This window comes from Balaenoptera borealis, assembly GCF_965194805.1.
Source record: "Balaenoptera borealis genome assembly, chromosome: 4".
In the NCBI taxonomy this organism is placed as follows: domain Eukaryota; kingdom Metazoa; phylum Chordata; class Mammalia; order Artiodactyla; family Balaenopteridae; genus Balaenoptera; species Balaenoptera borealis.
The window spans coordinates 46,740,431-46,760,820 of NC_138861.1; the positions used below are offsets into that span (position 1 = coordinate 46,740,431).

Here is a 20,390-nt window from a genome sequence, read left to right on the forward strand (position 1 = left end):
TGTGGCTCACGGGCCTAGTTGCTCCGCGGCATGTGGGATCTTCCCAGGCCAGGGCTTGAACCCGTGTCCCCCGCATTGGCAGGCAGATTCTCACCCACTGCGCCACCAGGGAAGCCCAGCCAGGATTATTTTAAAAATTGTGCCATTAACTCTGTGCTTCAGAAAAATATTGATCAAGTCATAGGATTCCAATTTTTCCATTCCTTCAATGTGTGACAAGTTATCAGGAAAATATTTAAAGAACAAACGTAAAGTGTATTAAAAAATCCTTCATTAGTATGAAATTTTTAATCCATGAAAGATTTTTCTCAAACCAGAATATTTATATTAATCATGAGAAATAATTACTTTGTATTATTTATGAGTCCAGTCATTACTAGCATGGATCAGACAATATCCACTTTCTCACAAATAGACTTCAATATAAATCTAATGCTCATAATAGAATATACTAGAGTGGAAAATAATATTGGACAATGGAATAAAGTTATGATTTCTAAAATGAAAGGAAAGTAAAAGGAGAAAACAATAATCAGGAAACCATGACAAAAATTACTGCACTAAAATTGTTTCATTGATGAATTTGTAGCCTATTATACTGCATTTTACACCAAGATAAATTTGTGTCTCAATAGTTTTGGCATTAGAACTGCCACTAGGTGTCACTATAAGCTAAATGATTTCAGTAAATATGGATTTTTTTTTTTTTTAACTGAATAAAAAAAAGATATTTACTGGACATTTATGGAATATATTATAAACTTGCTCCAAATTATAAAAAAGTTATTTGACATTTTTGCTTAAAATTTTCCATATTTTTCTAAATTATATTTTATTTCTTAAAGACTTCCATTAGAGCTGGAATCTGTAAGAGTCAAATTAGGGATTAGGATTAGGGAAAAGATTGTGTTGCCTACCAAATAAAAGGGAAAAAAATAAGGCTCTGTAAAACAGAGAGTTAAATTCCAAATTTGGCTTACAAAAATATATTAATGTGAAAGTTAGCTAAACAAGTAGGATTTTAGCAAAAACAAAATTTTTGAATTCCAAACTATAGATTTCTATCTGTTAAATATAACATATAAATCAAACTGCTAAAGTTAACATGGAATACACCATATAAATATTTAGAGATAGTTCTTCTTGATCATACCACACTGAACATGAATCAGATCAAACTATTGTGTTTCTTTTAATTAGTTCAACAGCTACAAAGATATTTAGTTAGGATGCTATGTAGTTCTCAAATATTTCACACAGTGCTTCAGTGAGACTTCTGATTCATTTATAATCCTGTTATAGATCCCCTGCACACACTAGAAGAGAAACTTGGATCTTACTCAGAAAAGAGAAGCATCCCCTAATTTACTGACCTGTAGAATGTGTGGCTTGAAAGCCTTTTCTTTGAACAGATGCATCAGAAACAAACCGAACAAACATTTTATTTCCAGTAGCCACAAGGGGCTCTGGTATCTTGTTCCCACACAGTCGTCCAAGAATTGGTGATTTTTCCGTTTCTCCATCAAATACTTCCAAGTGATCATAAGCACATTCTTGATGCTGCTCAATCTCAAACTCACTAAAGACCTATTAAAAAAGAAAGAAAGAAAGGGGAAAAAAATAAAAAAGCCACATATCACTCAAAATAGGTTCTTTTCTTTGGAGCAGAAATACAGAACAATAATATGTCCAGGCCATGCAAATGATTCAATCCATCTAGCACATCACTGAAAGGGGTGTGAAATCAATAGAATATAAAGTCTCTAGGAAGACTTTATAATGAGGAAAACAATGTAATAACTTCACATGAAATTCTATTATACTATTTGACTATTGCAACTAATTCTACTATTGCAATTAAGTCTACTCCAGAATTTAGACAGATATAATAACAAATGATATTTTATTCTGAATTTAATTCTGAATTTATTCTTAATGCATCAGAAAATTTTAAACAATTATATTTTGAAAATGATTCCTTCTGGTGTTAATGATCATAAACTACTGAACATCATCATAGCATTGAGCACTTAAACTAAAAAGAAAACCCCATAAAATAATTAAACAAGTAATTATTTTCACAAAAATTAAATGTAGTAAATCTTAATAGAATACATAACACAAAGGGATTTTTCATTATACATTTCTTTATTTAGATCTTACAACCCATATTATTAGAAAACACTAATATGACTTTAGGCTAGATTATTTTTAATTAACTTTTCAGAGAGATGGTACACTTATTTTAATATTTGGAGTCTTGCAAAGTTTAGTATGCTTTTTTATGTGTAGCAAATTCTTAAAATAAAAGTTTATTAAATATTTAACACATTAAATATAACAATGAAAGTTTAATTGAGACTGACTGAAAATAATAATTGTCCAAACTATTAATAATTCCAGGGATTCTAGGTTATTTGCCATTGCCAATTAAGGCTTTTTCCATTCCTCATAAAAACCATCATACATTCAAGAAATAAACCATCACTACTACTTAAGTCTATAGGGCAAAGCTAAAAAAAAATAAAATAAATTGGAGGAAATATAAAATATGCTTGAAAATGTATTAATTTTGCTACAATCCCTACAGCATAAAATATTTGTACATAAACTTTCTACATACATGTTTTCTTTAATGCAGTTTTGTGAAGTGATTATAATTCTCAATTTAAAGCATACATGTTGTATTTTTGAAAGAAAAAAGTGACTAAGACTGGTTCTCCTTCACTGTTGACCACATTTATCTATTCCAACCACACTACCATCTGCTCTCACTTCTGACTTTAGAGGAGTAAGGGAAGAAATGAAGGAAGCAATTTATATTAATTAGGGAGTAGGAGAAAAGAGTGAAGAGACAAAAGAAAAGGAAGTGGGCTGATCTCTCATGTCTCATTCCACTGTGCCCTACTTAAAAATATAAATTAAAATGTTATAACCAATAAGCATTAGTGAATCACTATTTGCTATAATTATTACGAGTAAAAAGGAATATTTACTTCATTCAACCAATGACTCTGGCTAGTTCAAAAAAGATTAAATACAGCACAAAGAATCTCACTGGAAACAAACACAGTGCAGAAAAATATAGTGAACAAGGAGACTTCAGCAGAGTTTATTTAATCTGAAGCACAACATTCAAAGTACACCATCACCAAAGGGTTTGTCACTTATTAATCTCTGTAATCTAGTGGCAGAGAATGAAGCAGAGTAGACACACGGTGCATGGACTATAGAAGACACTGAATGGATTGTTGGCTGGATGTCTGGATAAGTCTGTCCATTCATCTACCTAATTACTTAAACCCAGTTTATGGCCAATCCCATGAATGGAAACAACGTAGACATGGCAAACCAAAACTTCTGGTTATCTGCCTCTCATAAGATGGTACTCAGTCAGCTTCTATTATCTTTGTGTACACAGAAACAGTCTTAATATCAGTTTGTAACTGTTAAGAAAGCAATAAGAGAAAATCAGCTTAACTGCACCAAGAGTTTTTTTTTTTTAGCTAAATATGCAACAAAGCTTCTAAATAATAAGATAAATATTGCTTAAAAAGAAATATAACAATATCTGAAAACTGTTGCATGTTGAATAATTGTCTCTTTTGAATGGGCTTTAGAACCATTCATCTATAAATATAAAGAGCAGAGAAACCTACTGTGTACAAGAGAAAATTTTAAGAATGATGGGGGTAATAGCATTCTAAAGCTTATCCTTTAAGTAAAAGTTAAAAATGGGATCAGAATTTACAGACCACACATGTTCAGTCCATTGATTGGTCCACTGAAAACTAAGTGAATGAGATAACTAAGTGGCTACTTCATTCTCTAATGAAATAAATGCAGGATTTCTGGAGTAAATCATAACATATTTTACAGAGCAGAGCAATACAACACAAGGTGGCATTGAACTAGTGGGCTGGGGGCATGCTGACACCTGGTCTGGAGTCAGTTGGCTCCAGCTTTTTATCAGATTACTAATGGAATCAGACTGACTCTATAAGAGTCAGATTAGGCAAAGCTTTTGTAGCTGACACATTCTCAACGATGCAAATAACTCTCATTCATTAAAGTACTGTTGAATTTTCTTCTTGGAATAAGTAGCAGCTTGTTAGGTCAGCTGCAAAGATTGGGGGGTCCTTTTGGTCCTTTTCCAGAAGTCAGCTTAACCAAATGCTCCACCACACACAAGCAAAATGTGACAAATTCACATGCTGAGATCTCATAAATCGGCCTTGTAATATCATAGAGACATCCACGTAGAGACCCCTCCATATATAGTGACTTTGCCTTAATATAAAATATTTCTAGGCCATAGAATGGTATTATAGGAGTCCATGGGAAAATAGAAAATCTTTAAAAACGGTTTTTAGAGTCCCCAAAGATAATGTGAGATACACAATTTAGTACTTTATTCTATTACACATTCTGAGCCATGAGTCTCTATGTCTAAATGATGCAGAATGTGAAAATTTCCAGTCACCAGGAACCAATGGCACAGAAATGTCTCCCTAGAAGACACTTAGATTCCCAAAAAAGATTCCCCCAAAGTCCTTCAACTTTACAATGGAGACAGAACAGAAAAGCTGATGTGTGGAGCTGTAAGAAACTCTGATTTCTGCTGAAACACTGCCTTCTTTTTTGGGGACTTTTAAATATTTTTCTTAAGCGTGTATATTCAGACTTTACAGTTTGGTATTCAAACATTTAAACCTTATTCACTCCATGATTATATTTCTATGATTTTAAGGTTCATAATCCAGGTTTTAAAAAGACCAAAAAGAGTGAATAACAGTAAGTTCTAGTAAGAAATTCTAATGCATTTAAGGAGTTTCATTCAAAAGGAATAAAATTGAACTTTCATTTTAAGCTCTGGAAAGAATAACTGTTTGTTTCTGGAACATCCAAGCAAGCCTAATCTACCTTCCTGGCCACCAGCCAAGCTTCCATATGCAACCCCCTCATATGAACATCTGTAGAGGTACTTTTACTGAAAATACAGGCACTGGCTAAAGGATAAGGCCATTCAAAGTCACATTCACAAGGGACAAGATAATAAAATGATAATGCTTAATGTGGAAGTAAAATCTAGCTAAGATTTAAACTAAGAGAATTAAAGAGACTGATACAATGTGAGCAGTTGTGAGATGAAATTCAGAGCTCTCGAGTTCTAGCCATCCTTCGCCTTTTCCTCCCTTTGGTGAGAACTATCATTTGGTTTCCCACAAGATGTTGGAAGGATTAGAGGCCACTGGAAAAAAAAGGCACAGTGGAATATAAACCCCAGTCTTCTGATTCAAAAGACCTTTTCTTTCCCATGAATACTCTATAACAGTGATCAAATATACTTATAATGGATTGATGGTGGAGAATTATATAACACTTATGGGTGTTTTGTTTTCCAAATATCCCATATATGAAGCTGTAAATCACAACTATATAACTTAGCAAAGCTTTAGGATATGATAAATAAAATAAAAATGACATAAGCCTATTGTGTGCTCCTATGCCTAGAACTCTATTTCTGTTTCATTTGTTTTATTTTGTTTTTAATGAAGAGTAATTCAGAATATGAAAAAAGTACCAGAAATTTAATGATCAGTTGAGCCTCCCAGAACCAAGACAGGGTGAAGCCAGGAATGATAGAACTTTATCCCTTTATTCATTCAGAACTTTATCTCTCTTCTAGTAGGAAGACTTTTTCCAAGTATCTTTCAACCAAGGTTTCTTTTACTTTAAAACTGTTATCATGCATTTAGCATCTCATGATTAAACACACACACACACACAAATACACACTCTAAAAACAAGGCAAATATATTAGTTTCCTATTGCTGCTCTAGCAAATTAACACATACTTAGTGACTCAATACAACACACTTTTCTGGGGACTAGGACAAGGTCATCTTTGGGGAATGGGGAGCATTATTCGGCCTACCATAGAAAGTAAGGCCAAATATTTTCACCCTCTGATTCTCAGGGGAAATGAGGACAAACACTTATAACTGCATGATTTCAAACTCTTTTATCCATAACTTTATTAGCTTAGTCAAGAAACTAAGTCCCATACAGGAAATCTGGCTTGAAGCCTGCTTTTTTGTAATTAAACTTTTACTGGAACACAACCATGTCCATTCATTTGTGCATTGACTGGCCTCACCTAGCAGCAGACAGGCTGCCTAAGGACCTCCTGAGCCCACAGCCCTCTGGACACAGCCCTATCCAGCAGATGGCCAGGACCCAGCTCTACCCACCAGTGAGAAGGCACCAGCTTCAGAATCCCCTGGGCCCTGGTGCTGCCCTTCAGGAAGCCTGGCCTAGCCTCTGGATCAGCCTCACCCACCAGGGAGCAGAAAACAGATGCAAGAAAACCACAATCCCGTAACCTGTGGACCTAACCTGCCTACAGCAGGCCAGACCCTGCCCTGGGACCAGCTGGGCCCTGACCCTGCCCAGTAGCAGGCCAACACAAACTCCAGAACACCCCAGACCCAGTACCCACCTGTGTTTCAGGAACTGCCCCCACTCCCCCATTAGTGATCTTATATCAGCTCTGGGACTCCTGGGCCCTGTAACCAGACCCCAGAACCTGATTCTGCCTGCCAGTAGTCCAGCACTAACACCAGGACCTGGTTTCACCCACCAGTGTGTGGGCAACAGCCCCGGAGTCTTATGGACCCTAACTCTTCCCATTAGTGAGCCAGCACTAGCCTTGGGGCCCCCCGGGGTTCTGCACCTAGCTGCCTTGTGACCAGGCCCCACCAACCAGCAGCTGGCAGCCTCCACACAAGGCAGGTCCAAGCAACCAACCAGACCAGGGGCCAACCAAGCCTAACAGTCCACCCACATAGTCAGCCTGCCACAATGGAAGAACCCATGCAGGCCTAATAGGGAGAACTCCTAGAGCATATAGCTTGGGTGACAAGAAGGGAGCACACTGCTGGGACACATAGGACATCTGCAAAAGGCCCCTTCTCCAAGACGAGGAAGCATAACCAACCTACTAGATACATAAAAATAAAAATAAAAACAGCAACTTAGGCAAAATGAAGTGGCAGAGGAACATGTTCCAGATGAAGTAACAAAATAAAAACCCCAGAAGAACTAAATGAAGTGGAGCTAGGCAATCTACCTGAGAAAGGTTCAAGGTAGTGATTGTAAAGATAATCAAAGAACTTGGGAGGAGAATGATGCACAAAATGAGAAGTTAGCAGGTTTAAACAAGGAGTTAGAACAACCAAACAGAGATGAAAAATATTATAACTGAGATGAAAAATACACTAGAAGGAATCAAGTGTAGGCTAAATAATAGAGAAACAGATCAGCAAGCTGGAAGACAGTGTAGTGGAAATCACTGATGATGGACAGAGAAAAGAAAAAAAGAATGAAAAGAAATGAGGACAGTTTAAGGGACCACTGGAACAACATCAAGTGCACTAATATTTGCATTAGAGTCCCAGAAGGAGAAGAGAAAGGGGCTGATAATGAATTTTAAGACATAATAGCTGAAAACTTCCCTAACATAGGAAACTTAACAGTCATCCAAGTCCAGGAAGTGCAGAGTCACATATAGGATTAACCCAAGGAGGAACACACCAAACACTCCAAAACACATTGTAATTAAAATGACAGAAAGGGGGTCTTGAGAAGATGGCAGAAGAGTAAGACGTGGAGATCACCTTCCTCCCCACAAGATACATCCGAAATATATCTACACATGGAACTGCTCTTATAGAACACCTACTGAACGCTGGCAGAAGACCTCAGACCTCCCAAAAGGCAAGAAACTCCCCACGTACCTGGGTAGGGCAAAAGAAAAAAGAAAAAACAGAGACAAAAGAATAGGGGCAGGACCTGCACCAGTGGGAGGGAGCCGTGAAGGAGGAAAAGTTTCCACACACTAGGAAGCCCTTTCACGGGTGGAGACTGTGGGTGGCAGAGGGGGGAGCTTCGTGACCGTGGAGGAGAGCGCAGCAACAGGGGTGCGGAGGGCAAGGCGGAGAGATTCCCACACGGAGGATGGGTGCTGACCAGCACTCACCAGCCCGATAGGCTTGTCTGCTCACCTGCTGGGGTGGGCAGGGGCTGGGAGCTGAGGCTCCGGCTTTGGTTGGATTGCAGGGAGAGGACTGGGGTTGGCTGCGTGAACACAGCCTGAAGGGGGCTAGTGCGCCACGGCTAGCCAGGAGGGAGTCCGGGAAAAGCCTGGAGCTGCTGAAGAGACAAGAGACTTTTTCTTCCCTCTTTGTTTCCTGGTGCGCGAGGAGAGGGGATTCAGAGCGCTGCTTAAAGGAGCTCCAGAGATGGGCGTGAGCCGTGGTTATCAGCGTGGACCCCAGAGACGGGCATGAGATGCTAAGGCTGATGCTGCCACCACCAAGAAGCCTGTGTGCGAGCACAGGTCACTACCACACCTCCCCTCCCGGGAGCCTGTGCAGCCCGCCACTGCCAGGGTCCTGTGATCCAAGGACAACTTCCCCAGGAGAATGCATATTGCGCCTCAGCCTGGTGCAACGTCACGCCGGCCTCTGCTGCTGCAGGCTCGTCCCACATCTGTACCCCTCCCTCCCCCCGGCCTGAGTGAGCCAGAGCCCCTGAATCAGCTGCTCCTTTAACCTCATCCTGTCTGAGTGAAGAACAGACGCCCTCAGGTGACCTACAGGCAGAGGCGGGTCCAAATCCAAAGCTGAGCCCCGGGAGCTGTGCGAACAAAGAAGAGAAAGGGAAATCTCTCCCAGCAGCCTCAGAAGCAGCGGATTAAAGCTCCACAATCAACTTGATATACCTGCATCTGTGGAATACCTGAATAGACAACGAATCATCCCAAATTGAGGAGGTGGACTTTGGGAGCAAGATAAATTATTTTTTCCCCTTTTCCTCTTTTTGTGAGTGTGTATGTGTATGCTTCTGTGTGAGATTTTGTCTGTATAGCTTTGCTTTCACTATTTGTCCTAGGATTCTGTCTGTCTGTTCTTTTTTCTTTTCTTTTTTTTTTACTTTTTAAAATTTTTTTCATAATTATTCTTTATTTTTTATTTTAATAACTTTATTTTATTTTATCTCACTTTATTTTATTTTATCCTCTTTCTTTCTTTCTTTCTATTTTTTCTCCCTTTTATTCTGAGCCTTGTGGATGAAAGGCTCTTGGTGCTCAAGCCAGGAGTCAGCTTCTGAGGTGGGAGAACCAACTTCAGGACACTGGTCCACAAGAGACCTCCCAGATCCACATAATATCAAATGGCGAAACTCTCCTAGGGATCTCTATCTCAACACAAAGGCCCAGCTTCACTCAACGACCAGCAAGCTACAGTGCTGGACACCCTATGCCAAACAACTAGCAATACAGGAACACAGCCCCATCCATTAGCAGAGAGGCTGCCTAAAATCATAATAAGGCCAGAGACACCTCAAAACACACCACCAGACGTGGACCTGCCCACCAGAAAGACAAGATCCAGCCTCATCCACCAGAACACAAGCACTAGTCCCCTCCACCAGGAAGCCTACACAACCCACTGAACCAAACTTAGCCACTGGGGACAGACACCAAAAACAACAGGAACTATGAACATGCAGCCTGTGAAAAGGAGACCCCAAACACAGTAAGATAGGCAAAATGAGAAGACAGAGAAACACAGAGCAGATGAAGGAGCAAGGTAAAAACCCATCAGACCTAACAAATGAAGAGGAAATAGGCAGTCTACCTGAAAAAGAATTCAGAATAATGATAGTAAAGATGATACAAAATCTTGGAAATAGAAAAGAGAAAATGCAAGAAACATTTAACAAGGACCTAGAAGAACTAAAGAGGAAACAAGCAATGATGAACAACACAATAAATGAAATTAAAAATACTCTAGACGGGATCAATAGCAGAATAACTGAGGCAGAAGAACGGATAAGTGACCTGGAAGATAAAATAGTGGAAATAATTACTGCAGAGCAGAATAAAGAAAAAAGAATGAAAAGAACTGAGGACAGTCTCAGAGACTTCTGGGACAACATTAAACGCACCAACATTCGAATTATAGGGGTCCCAGAAGAAGAAGAGAAAAAGAAAGGGACTGAGAAAATATTTGAAGAGGTTATAGTTGAAAACTTCCCTAATATGGGAAAGGAAATAGTTAATCAAGTCCTGGAAGCACAGAGAGTCCCATACAGGATAAATCCAAAGAGAAACACGCCAAGACACATATTAATCAAACTATCAAAAATTAAATACAAAGAAAACACATTAAAAGCAGCAAGGAAAAAACAACAAATAACACACAAGGGAATGCCCATAAGGTTAACAGCTGATCTTTCAGCAGAAACTCTGCCAGCCAGAAGGGAATGACAGGACATATTTAAAGTGATGAATGAGAAAAACCTACAACCAAGATTACTCTACCCAGCAAGGATCTCATTCAGATTTGATGGAGAAATTAAAACCTTTACAGACAAGCAAAAGCTGAGAGAGTTCAGCACCACCAAACCAGCTTTACAACAAATGCTAAAGGAACTTCTCTAGGCAAGAAACAAAAAAGAAGGAAAAGACCTACAATAACAAACACAAAACATTTAAGAAAATGGGAATAGGAACTTACATATCGATAATTACCTTAAATGTAAATGGATTAAATGCTCCCACCAAAAAACACAGACTGACTGAATGGATACAAAAACAAGACCCGTATATATGCTGTCTACAAGAGACCCACTTCAGACGTAGGGACACATACAGACTGAAAGTGAGGGGATGGAAAAAGATATTCTGTGCAAATAGAAATCAAAAGAAAGCTGGAGTAGCAATTCTCATATCAGACAAAATAGACTTTAAAATAAAGACTATTACAAGAGACAAAGAAGGACACTACATAATGATCAAGGGATCAATCTAAGAAGAAGATATAACAATTGTAAATATTTATGCACCCAACATAGGAGCACCTCAATACATAGGCAAATACTAACAGCCATAAAAGGGGAAATTGACAGTAACACAATCATAGTAAGGGACTTTAACACCCCACTTTCACCAATGGACAGATCATCCAAAATGAAAATAAACAGGGAAACACAGGCTTTAAATGATACATTAAACAAGATGGACTTAATGGATATTTATAGGACATTCCACCCAAAAACAACAGAATACACATTTTTCTCAAGTGCTCATGGAACATTCTCCAGGATAGATCATATCTTGGGTCACAAATCAAGCCTTGGTAAATTTAAGAAAATTGAAATCATATCAAGTATCTTTTCCTACCACAACGCTATGAGACTAGATATCAATTACAGGAAAAAAATCTGTAAGAAATACAAACACATGGAGGCTAAACAATACACTACTTAATAACGAAGTGATCACTGAAGAAATCAAAGAGGAAATCAAAAAATACATAGAAACAAATAGCAATGAAAACATGACGACCCAAAACCTATGGGATGCAGCAAAAGCAGTTCTAAGAGGGAAGTTTATTGCAATACACTCCTACCTTAGGAAACAGGAAACATCTCAAATAAAAAACCTAACCTTGCACCTAAAGCAATTAGAGAAAGAACAAAAAAAAAACCCCCAAAGTTAGCAGAAGGAAAGAAATCATAAAGATCAGATCAGAAATAAATGAAAAAGAAATGAAGGAAACGAAAGCAAAGATCAATAAAACTAAAACCTGGTTCTTTGAGAAGATAAACAAAATTGATAAACCATTAACCAGACTCATCAAGAAAAAAAGGGAGAAGACTCAAATCAATAGAATTAGACATGAAAAAGGAGAAGTAACAACTGATACTGCAGAAATACAAACGATCATGAGAGATTACTACAAGCAACTGTATGCCAATAAATTGGACAACCTGGAAGAAATGGACAAATTCTTAGAAATGCACAAACTGCCGAGACTGAACCAGGAAGAAATAGAAAATATGAACAGACCAATCACAAGCACTGAAATTGAAACTGTGATTAAAAATCTTCCAACAAACAAAAGCCCAGGACCAGATGGCTTCACAGGCGAATTCTATCAAACATTCAGAGAAGAGCTAAAACGTATCATTCTCAAAGTCTTCCAAAATATAGCAGAGGGAGGAACACTCCCAAACTCATTCTACAAGGCCACCATCACCCTGATACCAAAACCAGACAAAGATGTCACAAAGAAAGAAAACTACAGGTCAATATCACTGATGAACATAGATGCAAAAAACCTCAACAAAATACTAGCAAACAGAATCCAACAGCACATTAAAAGGATCATACACCATGATCAAGTGGGGTTTATACCAGGAATGCAAGGATTCTTCAATACACGCAAATCAATCAATGTGATACATCATATTAACAAATTGAAGGAGAAAAACCATATGATCATCTCAATAGATGCAGGGAAAGCTTTTGACAAAATTCAACACCCATTTATGATAAAAACCCTGCAGAAAGTATACATAGAGGGAACTTTCCTCAACATAATAAAGGCCATATATGACAAATCCACAGCCAACATCGTCCTCAATGGTGAAAAACTGAAACCATTTCCACTACGATCAGGAACAAGACAAGGTTGCCCACTCTCACCACTATTATTCAACATAGTTTTGGAAGTTTTAGCCACAGCAATCAGAGAAGAAAAAGAAATGAAAGGAATCAAAATCGGAAAAGAAGAAGTAAAGCTGTCACTGTTTGCAGATGACATGATACTATACATAGAGAAACCTAAAGATGCTACCAGACAACTACTAGAGCTAATCAATGAATTTGGTAAAGTAGAAGGATACAAAATTAATGCACAGAAATCTCTGGCATTCCTATACACTAATGATGAAAAATCTGAAAGTGAAATTAAGAAAACACTCCAATTTACCATTGCAACAAAAAGAATAAAATATCTAGGAATAAACATACCTAAGGAGACAAAAGACCTGTATGTGGAAAATTATAAGACACTGATGAAAGAAATTAAAGATGATACAAATAGATGGAGAGATATACCATGTTCTTGGATTGGAAGAATCAACATTGTGAAAATGACTCTACTACCCAGAGCAATTTACAGATTCAATGCAATCCCTATCAAACTACCACTGGCATTTTTCACAGAACTAGAACAAAAAAGTTCACAATTTGTATGAAAACACAAAAGACCCCGAATAGCCAAAGCAATCTTGAGAACGAAAAATGGAGCTGGAGGAATCAGGCTCCCTGACTTCAGACTATACTACTAAGCTACAGTAATCAAGACAGTATGGTACTGGCACAAAAACAGAAACATAGATCAATGGAACAGGATAGAAAGCCCAGAGATAAAACCATGCACATATGGTGACCTTATCTTTGATAAAGGAGGCAAGCACATACAGTGGAGAAAAGACAGCCTCTTCAATAAGTGGTGCTGGGAAAACTGGACAGGTACATGTAAAAGAATGAAATTAGAACACTCCCTAACATCATACACAAAAATAAACTCAAAATGGATTAAAGACCTAAATGTAAGGCCAGACACTTTAAAACTCTTAGAGGAAAACATAGGCAGAACACTCTATGACATAAATCACAGCAAGCTCCTTTTTGACCCACCTCCTAGAGAAATGGGAAGAAAAACAAAAATAAACATTTGGGACCTATTGAAACTTCAAAGCTTTTGCACAGCAAAGGAAACCATAAACAAGACCAAAAGACAACCCTCAGAATGGGAGAAAATATTTGCAAATGAAGCAACTGACAAAGGATTAATGTCCAAAATTTACAAGCAGCTCATGCAGCTCAATAACAAAAAAACAAACAACCCAATCCAAAAATGGGCAGAAGACCTAAATAGACATTTCTCCAAAGAAGATATACAGATTGCCAACAAACACATGAAAGAATGCTCAACATCATTAATCATTAGAGAAATGCAAATCAAAACTACAATGAGATATCATCTCACACCAGTCAGAATGGCCATCGTCAAAAAATCTAGAAACAATAAATGCTGGAGAGGGTGTGGGGAAAAGGGAACCCTCTTGCACTGTTGGTGGGAATATAAATTGATACAGTCACTATGGAGAATAGTATGGATGTTCCTTAAAAAACTAAAAATAGAATTACCTTACGACCCAGCAATCCCACTACTGGGCATATACCCTGAGAAAACCATAATTCAAAAAGAGTCATGTACCAAAATATTCATTGCAGCTGTATTTAGAATACCCAGGACATGGAAGCAACCTAAGCGTCCATCAACAGATGAATGGATAAAGAAGATGTAGCACATATATTCAATGGAATATTACCCAGCCATAAAAAGAAACGAAATTGAGTTATTTGTCGTGAGGTGGATGGACCTAGAGCCTGTCATACAGAGTGAAGTAAGTCAGAAAGAGAAAAACAAATACAGTATGCTAACACATATATATGGAATCTAAGAAAAAAAAAAAAGGTCATGAAGACCTAGGGGTAAGATGGGAATAAAGACACAGACTTACTAGAGAATGGACTTGAGGATATGGGGAGGGGGAAGAGTAAGCTGTGACAAAGTGAGAGAGTGGCTTGGACATATATACACTACCAAATGTAATGTAGATAGCCAGTGCGAAGCAGCCTCATAGCACAGGGAGATCAGATTGGTGGTTTGTGACCACCTAGAGGTGGGGGATAGGGAGGGTGGGAGGGAGGGAGACGTAAGAAGGAAGAGATATGGGAACATATGTATATGTATAACTGATTCACTTTGTTATCAATCAGAAACTAACACACCATTGTAAAGCAATTATACTCCAGTAAAGATGTTAAACAAAAAGAAATGATAAAAAGGTAAAGAGAGAATATTAAAAGTAGCAAGGGAAAAGCAACAAATAACATACAAGGGAACTTCCATAAGACTATCAGCTGATTTTTTTCAGCAGAAACTCTGCAGGCCAGAAGGGAGTGGCACAATATATTTAAAATGATGAAAGAGAAAAATTTCCACCCAAGAATACTCTACCCAGCAAGGTTCTTGTTCAGATTTGATGGAAAAATCAAAAACTTTACAAACAAGCAAAAGCTAAAAGAATTCAGCACCACCAAACCAGCTTTACAACAAATGTTAAAGGAACCTGTCTAGGCAAAAAAGAAAAGGCCACAATTAGAGACAAGAAAATTACAAAATGAAAAAGTTTGCCAGTAAAGGCAAACATACAGCAAAGGTAGGAAATCATACACATACAAGTTAGTAAGGAGGTTAAAAGACAAAACTAGTAAAATCATCTGTATTCAGAGTAAGCAGTTAAGGGATACACAAAAGAATTAGATGTAAAATATGATACCCAAAACAGTAATCATGATAGGAGGAGAGTACAAATGCAGGGATTTTAAAATGCATTTGAAATGAAGAGATCAGCAAATTAAAATAATCACATATATACATAGACTGCTATAAAAAAAAACCTGTGGTAATTTCAAACCAAAAATCTATAATAAATATGCACACAAAAAAGGAAAAGGAATCTAAAGACATAATACTAAACACAGTCATCAAATCACAAGAGAAGGGAAAAAAGAAGAAGAAAGGAAAAAAAATGACCTACAAAAACAACCCCAAAACCATTAACAAAGTGGCAACAAAACATGCATATCAATAATTACCTTAAATGTAAATGGACTAATTGCTCCAGCCAAAAGACACAGGGTCACTGAATGGATACAAAAACAGGACCCATATATTTGCTGCCTACAAGAGACTCACTTCAGATCTAAAGACACCCATAGACTGGGAATTCCCTGGTCGTCCAATGGCTAGGACTCTGTGCTTCCACTGAAGGGAGCCTTGGTTGGAGAATTAAGATCCTGAGAGCCATGAGGCATGGCCAAAAAAAAAAAAAGGCACACATAGACTGAAAGTGAGGGGATGGAAAAAAGTATTCCATGCAAATAGAAATCAAAAGAAAGCTGGAGTAGCAATACTTATAGCAGACAAAATAGACTTTAAGATAAAGACTGTTACAAGAGACAAAGACACTACATAATGATGAAGGGATCAATCCAAGAAGAAGATATAACAATTGTGAATATCTATGCACCCAGCATAGGAGCACCTAAATATTGAATATATAAAGCAAATATGAACAGACATAAAGGGAGAAATTGACAGTAACCCAATAATAGTAGGGGACTTTAACACCTCACTTACATCAACGGACAGATCATCCAGATAGAAAATGAATCTGGAAACGCTGGCCTTAAATGACCCATTAGACCAGATGGACTTAATAGATATGTAGAGAACACTCCATCTGAAAGCCACAGAACACATTCTTTTCAAGTGCACATGGAACATTCTCCAGGATAGGTCACATGCTAGCCTACAAAACAAGTCTCAGTAAATTTAAGAAAACTGAAATCATATCAAGCATCTTTTCAGATCACAACACTTTGAGACTAGAAATCAATTATAAGAAAAAAACTACAAAAAACAGAAACACATGGAGGCTACACAATATGCTACTAAACAATCAGTGGATCACTGAGGATTGTATTTCAAATTGATAAGGCTACAAAAAACTTGATCATGGTTGAATTTTCAATAAAAATAAAAAATTTTTAGATTAATATCATAATTATGATTATTATTATGATCTCATACAGCAGCATTTATTGGCACTTAATAAAGCACTGTGCCAAATACGTTTTATACAAGTTCATTTTGTATACACACAAAATTCGTAAACAGCAGCTTCAATTTCCAGATGAAGAGATCAAGGTTTTAAAATGATAAGTATCTTCCCAAGATAACACAACTAGTAAGTAGAAGCGCTAGGATCTAGACACAAGTCTGTGCTGTATATTTGTTTAATCATTTATTTAATCATTGTAATTTTGTTAGGATGTTATCCTAACAAATGTTCCTAATCATATTAGGAAATATGATTATTTTCCATTTAAATTATTGCATAAATGTACACAGCAATTATGGATCTCTTTCTTCTCTGATGCAGGATGCTATAAGGAAGAATAAGATTTTTCTGTAGAGACAGAATGCTTGGGCTTGAAGGTACTTAGACTCCTACTACCTTTATAAACTTTCCAAGTCATCTAAACTGCCTGGGACTGCTTCCTTATCTATAAGTGTCATTTATGACATCAACTTCAGGTAATATACAAGATACCACTTTGAAACCATTGGGAACTATACACACAGTCTTAGCCTAAGTACAGTTTTAAGAGATACAAATGTGCCCAAGCTACATTTTACAATTTGGAGAGCATTTTCAAGAAATGGAAAACTTAAAAACATTCATATTTTTATTTGAAGAATTTCATATGAGAGAGTGACTATTTTAGAATTTTCAAAAATGACACTCCCAGGGTCTCTGGATCCCAGCTCCCTAGCTTACTGCATTTATATGAAGATAATATTCCAGGGTCTTATAAAGATAAGAGAAGGTATATACAAGAATACAAAAAATCCTCAAGAACCGCTATATTGACTCATACACACAATTCTACTTGATTTTCATATTTTGCTTTATAATAGGGAATTCATGACTTAAAGACAAAAATTAATGAGTATGTTCATTATGTAGAGACATAATTTATGTTATTATTGTATTCAAATTGCTATTTTATATTACTGGATAGAATTTAGTATTGAATTAGAAAAAAATTACCTTTAAATATTTCCTGTTTGTATACTAGGTGGTATACTAGAACCTAACAGTATTCTGACTGCACATTCTGGACTTTGCCTAGAGAAAACTACTCAGGAGAGTATAGGTAGTAACTCATTTGTGTCATCTTTACTTTCCCGAATATATGCTGTCTCATACACTTAAATGCATGTGTGGGATTAAAGATGGCTACACATTCTTTGCTACTTCTCCCATTGAATCATGAAGTCTAATATTCTTCCCCTTCAATACTGGTTAGCTTTTCTGATTTGCTTTACCATAGAATGCATAGAGGTAATGTTCAGGAGCTACTTAGGTATTCCCCTGGGCCTCTTGGAACACTCTTTTTGGGGATCCAGAACTTCCATGTAAAGGGTATGGTTCCCCTGAGACCACCATGCTAGAATGGTCATGTGTAGGTGCTCTGGTTGTCCCAGCTAAGTCAGCCTTCTAGCCCTCCCTACCAAGGTGACAGACATAAAGGTAAAGCCAACTTGACCCTCCCAACCAGACCATGCCCCAGGTGAATATTACTTACTGACTTCAATCAATGCCATGGGCAACCGAAGAATTGCCAGTAAAGCATTACTCAAATCATGATCTCGTCCCCACAAAACCATGGGATATTATAAAATGGTTCTTGTTTTAAGTCATGAAGTTTTGGGTTAGCTTATTATGAAGCAGTAGATAACTAGAACAGTGCATAAAAGGTAATAATTGCATATTAATGCCAGAACTCTTAAATTTCCATAAATCAGTAATAAACTACCACTACTGATAGTTCAGTCCTTACACATAATTACTGTACACTAGATATAGATAACCACACTATGGTAAATAAATACTATGCACAAGAATGTTTGTATCTCACAAAGGGCACTGAATTTTATTGTAATTCCTCTTATATTCCATAATGGCAAGATTATCTAAATAACCTAAATAATATTAATTTGTAGTCTTACAAATAAACCAAATTAACTAAAATAATGGTTATCTCAGATGCAGTGAAAGAGGCTTGCTTATGCCCATAAGCCACTACTTGCACGTCACTCAATTCAACTCTATGTTAAGTTAAAGGAATATCTGGGTTAGAAAGAACAGTAAGACTCTCAAAATTCATAAACAAGGTGTTTTAAAAAATATGTCATGGAATTGTCTTCAGGGACAATTTCCTTTCTTTGCTTCTGTATGAATAGGTAAAATATTTAGAAATGTTTTCTTATTTTTCCACACAGCCTAAGGTAAGAGGAGTAAATATGAGTTGTAAAGAAAGCTCCATGGTGCACACAGGGACACCAAATCTTTTCTTTGCCTTTTCTTTTTTGCCTTGGCCTATAAAGAAACTAGCTTGGAACCAAGTATCTATCAGCAGTTCTTGACCTAACAGGATTAATAGATTTCAGAATTTTCCAAGTTTCCTTGGAATCTATTTTCCAAATTTAGTTTGGGTTCAAGTTCCTCCATGAAAATTAAGGACCCTAAAGAAAACAAACAAAATGCATTTATTTTAAACAATATATCTTTTTGATCAAATCTCCTGTATAATAAATGTCAAAACATATAGGTAGGTAATTGAATGGTTTGAATATTACAAACAATGCTGGTCAAATGTCCATTGGCTGAGATCCATAACAGATAGTGGTTTCAGTTTTAAAGTAGATAAGATTCATTAACAGTTATATTACAAGCAGGGAGACAAAAATAGTAAACGTAAGCAACAATAATGTCAAAATGGTAAGAGTTAAAAAGTATAGAACTAAAATATCACTTGAAGTTGGTAGCTAATCTGTTACAACACACTTTCTACTGATCCTGATTGTTAGAGTGATATTGTGAGTCAGGCTTTATATAAACATGATTAATGAAATAAGAGAGTGGAATCAATATTACGCTCTGATTCAGAAAACTTGGAGTGGCAAAAATGTGTTTTAACAAGTCTTCCAGGCTAATTCTGATGCATGTTAAGATTCTGGCTTAGACTGTAACTACTTCTACAAAGATCACAAAGTCAAATACTTAAAACAAAGATCAATAGTTGCATTAAAGCTCCTTTCCTTCTAAAAATTATCTTCTTAGGATACTAGCATGTATGGCCATTGTTGAACAGACTCTCCTGATCTTCAAGTGGAATATTTGCCTGTAATTTGTAAAGAAGCAGACTGTCCTAGAGTTGAAAGGGATGCTCAATAAGCTGAAAGGTATATAATTGAGAAAAAATAAATTATTGACATTTTTTCAAGTTGAGGTATATTAGGAGTTCTATTTCCCCTTGGATATAGAAAGCTGGGACTAGTGTTCCTTCTACCGTAGCAAGAAAACCCATGTAAAGTAAAAAAATCACAACTTTGCTGAACACATCAAAGAGCCAAAGTCACTAGTCAACCAAGTAGTATCAAATCCACTGACTCTCAGCCCCTGCCAAGGAGAGATGAGACACGAGCATGTCACCAGTGACAGACTACAGTTAGAGGAGATGCTGGGTGCCATATAACTAGGTTAGATGCATTCAGCTACAATTGTAATGTATTGTAAAGGTCAGCTGTGGACTAGAGTATAGCACCCTAGGAGCTGTAGACACAGGAGTTTGCACCCACTTGCAGGCTCTTCTCCACGGACTTCAATCTCCTGCTCATGAGAAAGACTGTGGGAAGAGCAGGAGTTAGGCAAGTGCCTTTCTTGGTGTTGCAGGCTTGGAGGGGGAAGTGGTCACTGCTGGGAGAAAAGCATGAAGTCCTGTTGCAACCCTTCTCTGGAAAAGAAAATAAGCCTCTGGGGGAGGA

The 20,390-nt window shown here is 37.2% G+C and overlaps 1 protein-coding gene across 1 annotated transcript in view; it reads right to left on the minus strand.

Moving 5' to 3' along the window:
• Positions 1 to 20,390, minus strand: part of TLL1 (tolloid like 1) — a 257,300-nt gene that overhangs the window by 13,208 nt on the left and 223,702 nt on the right. Inside the window, exon 19 of the mRNA XM_082391226.1 lies at positions 1,374 to 1,587. Within this exon, the coding sequence (XP_082247352.1) occupies positions 1,374 to 1,587 (214 nt within the window). The remainder of the gene's footprint in view (positions 1 to 1,373; positions 1,588 to 20,390) is intronic.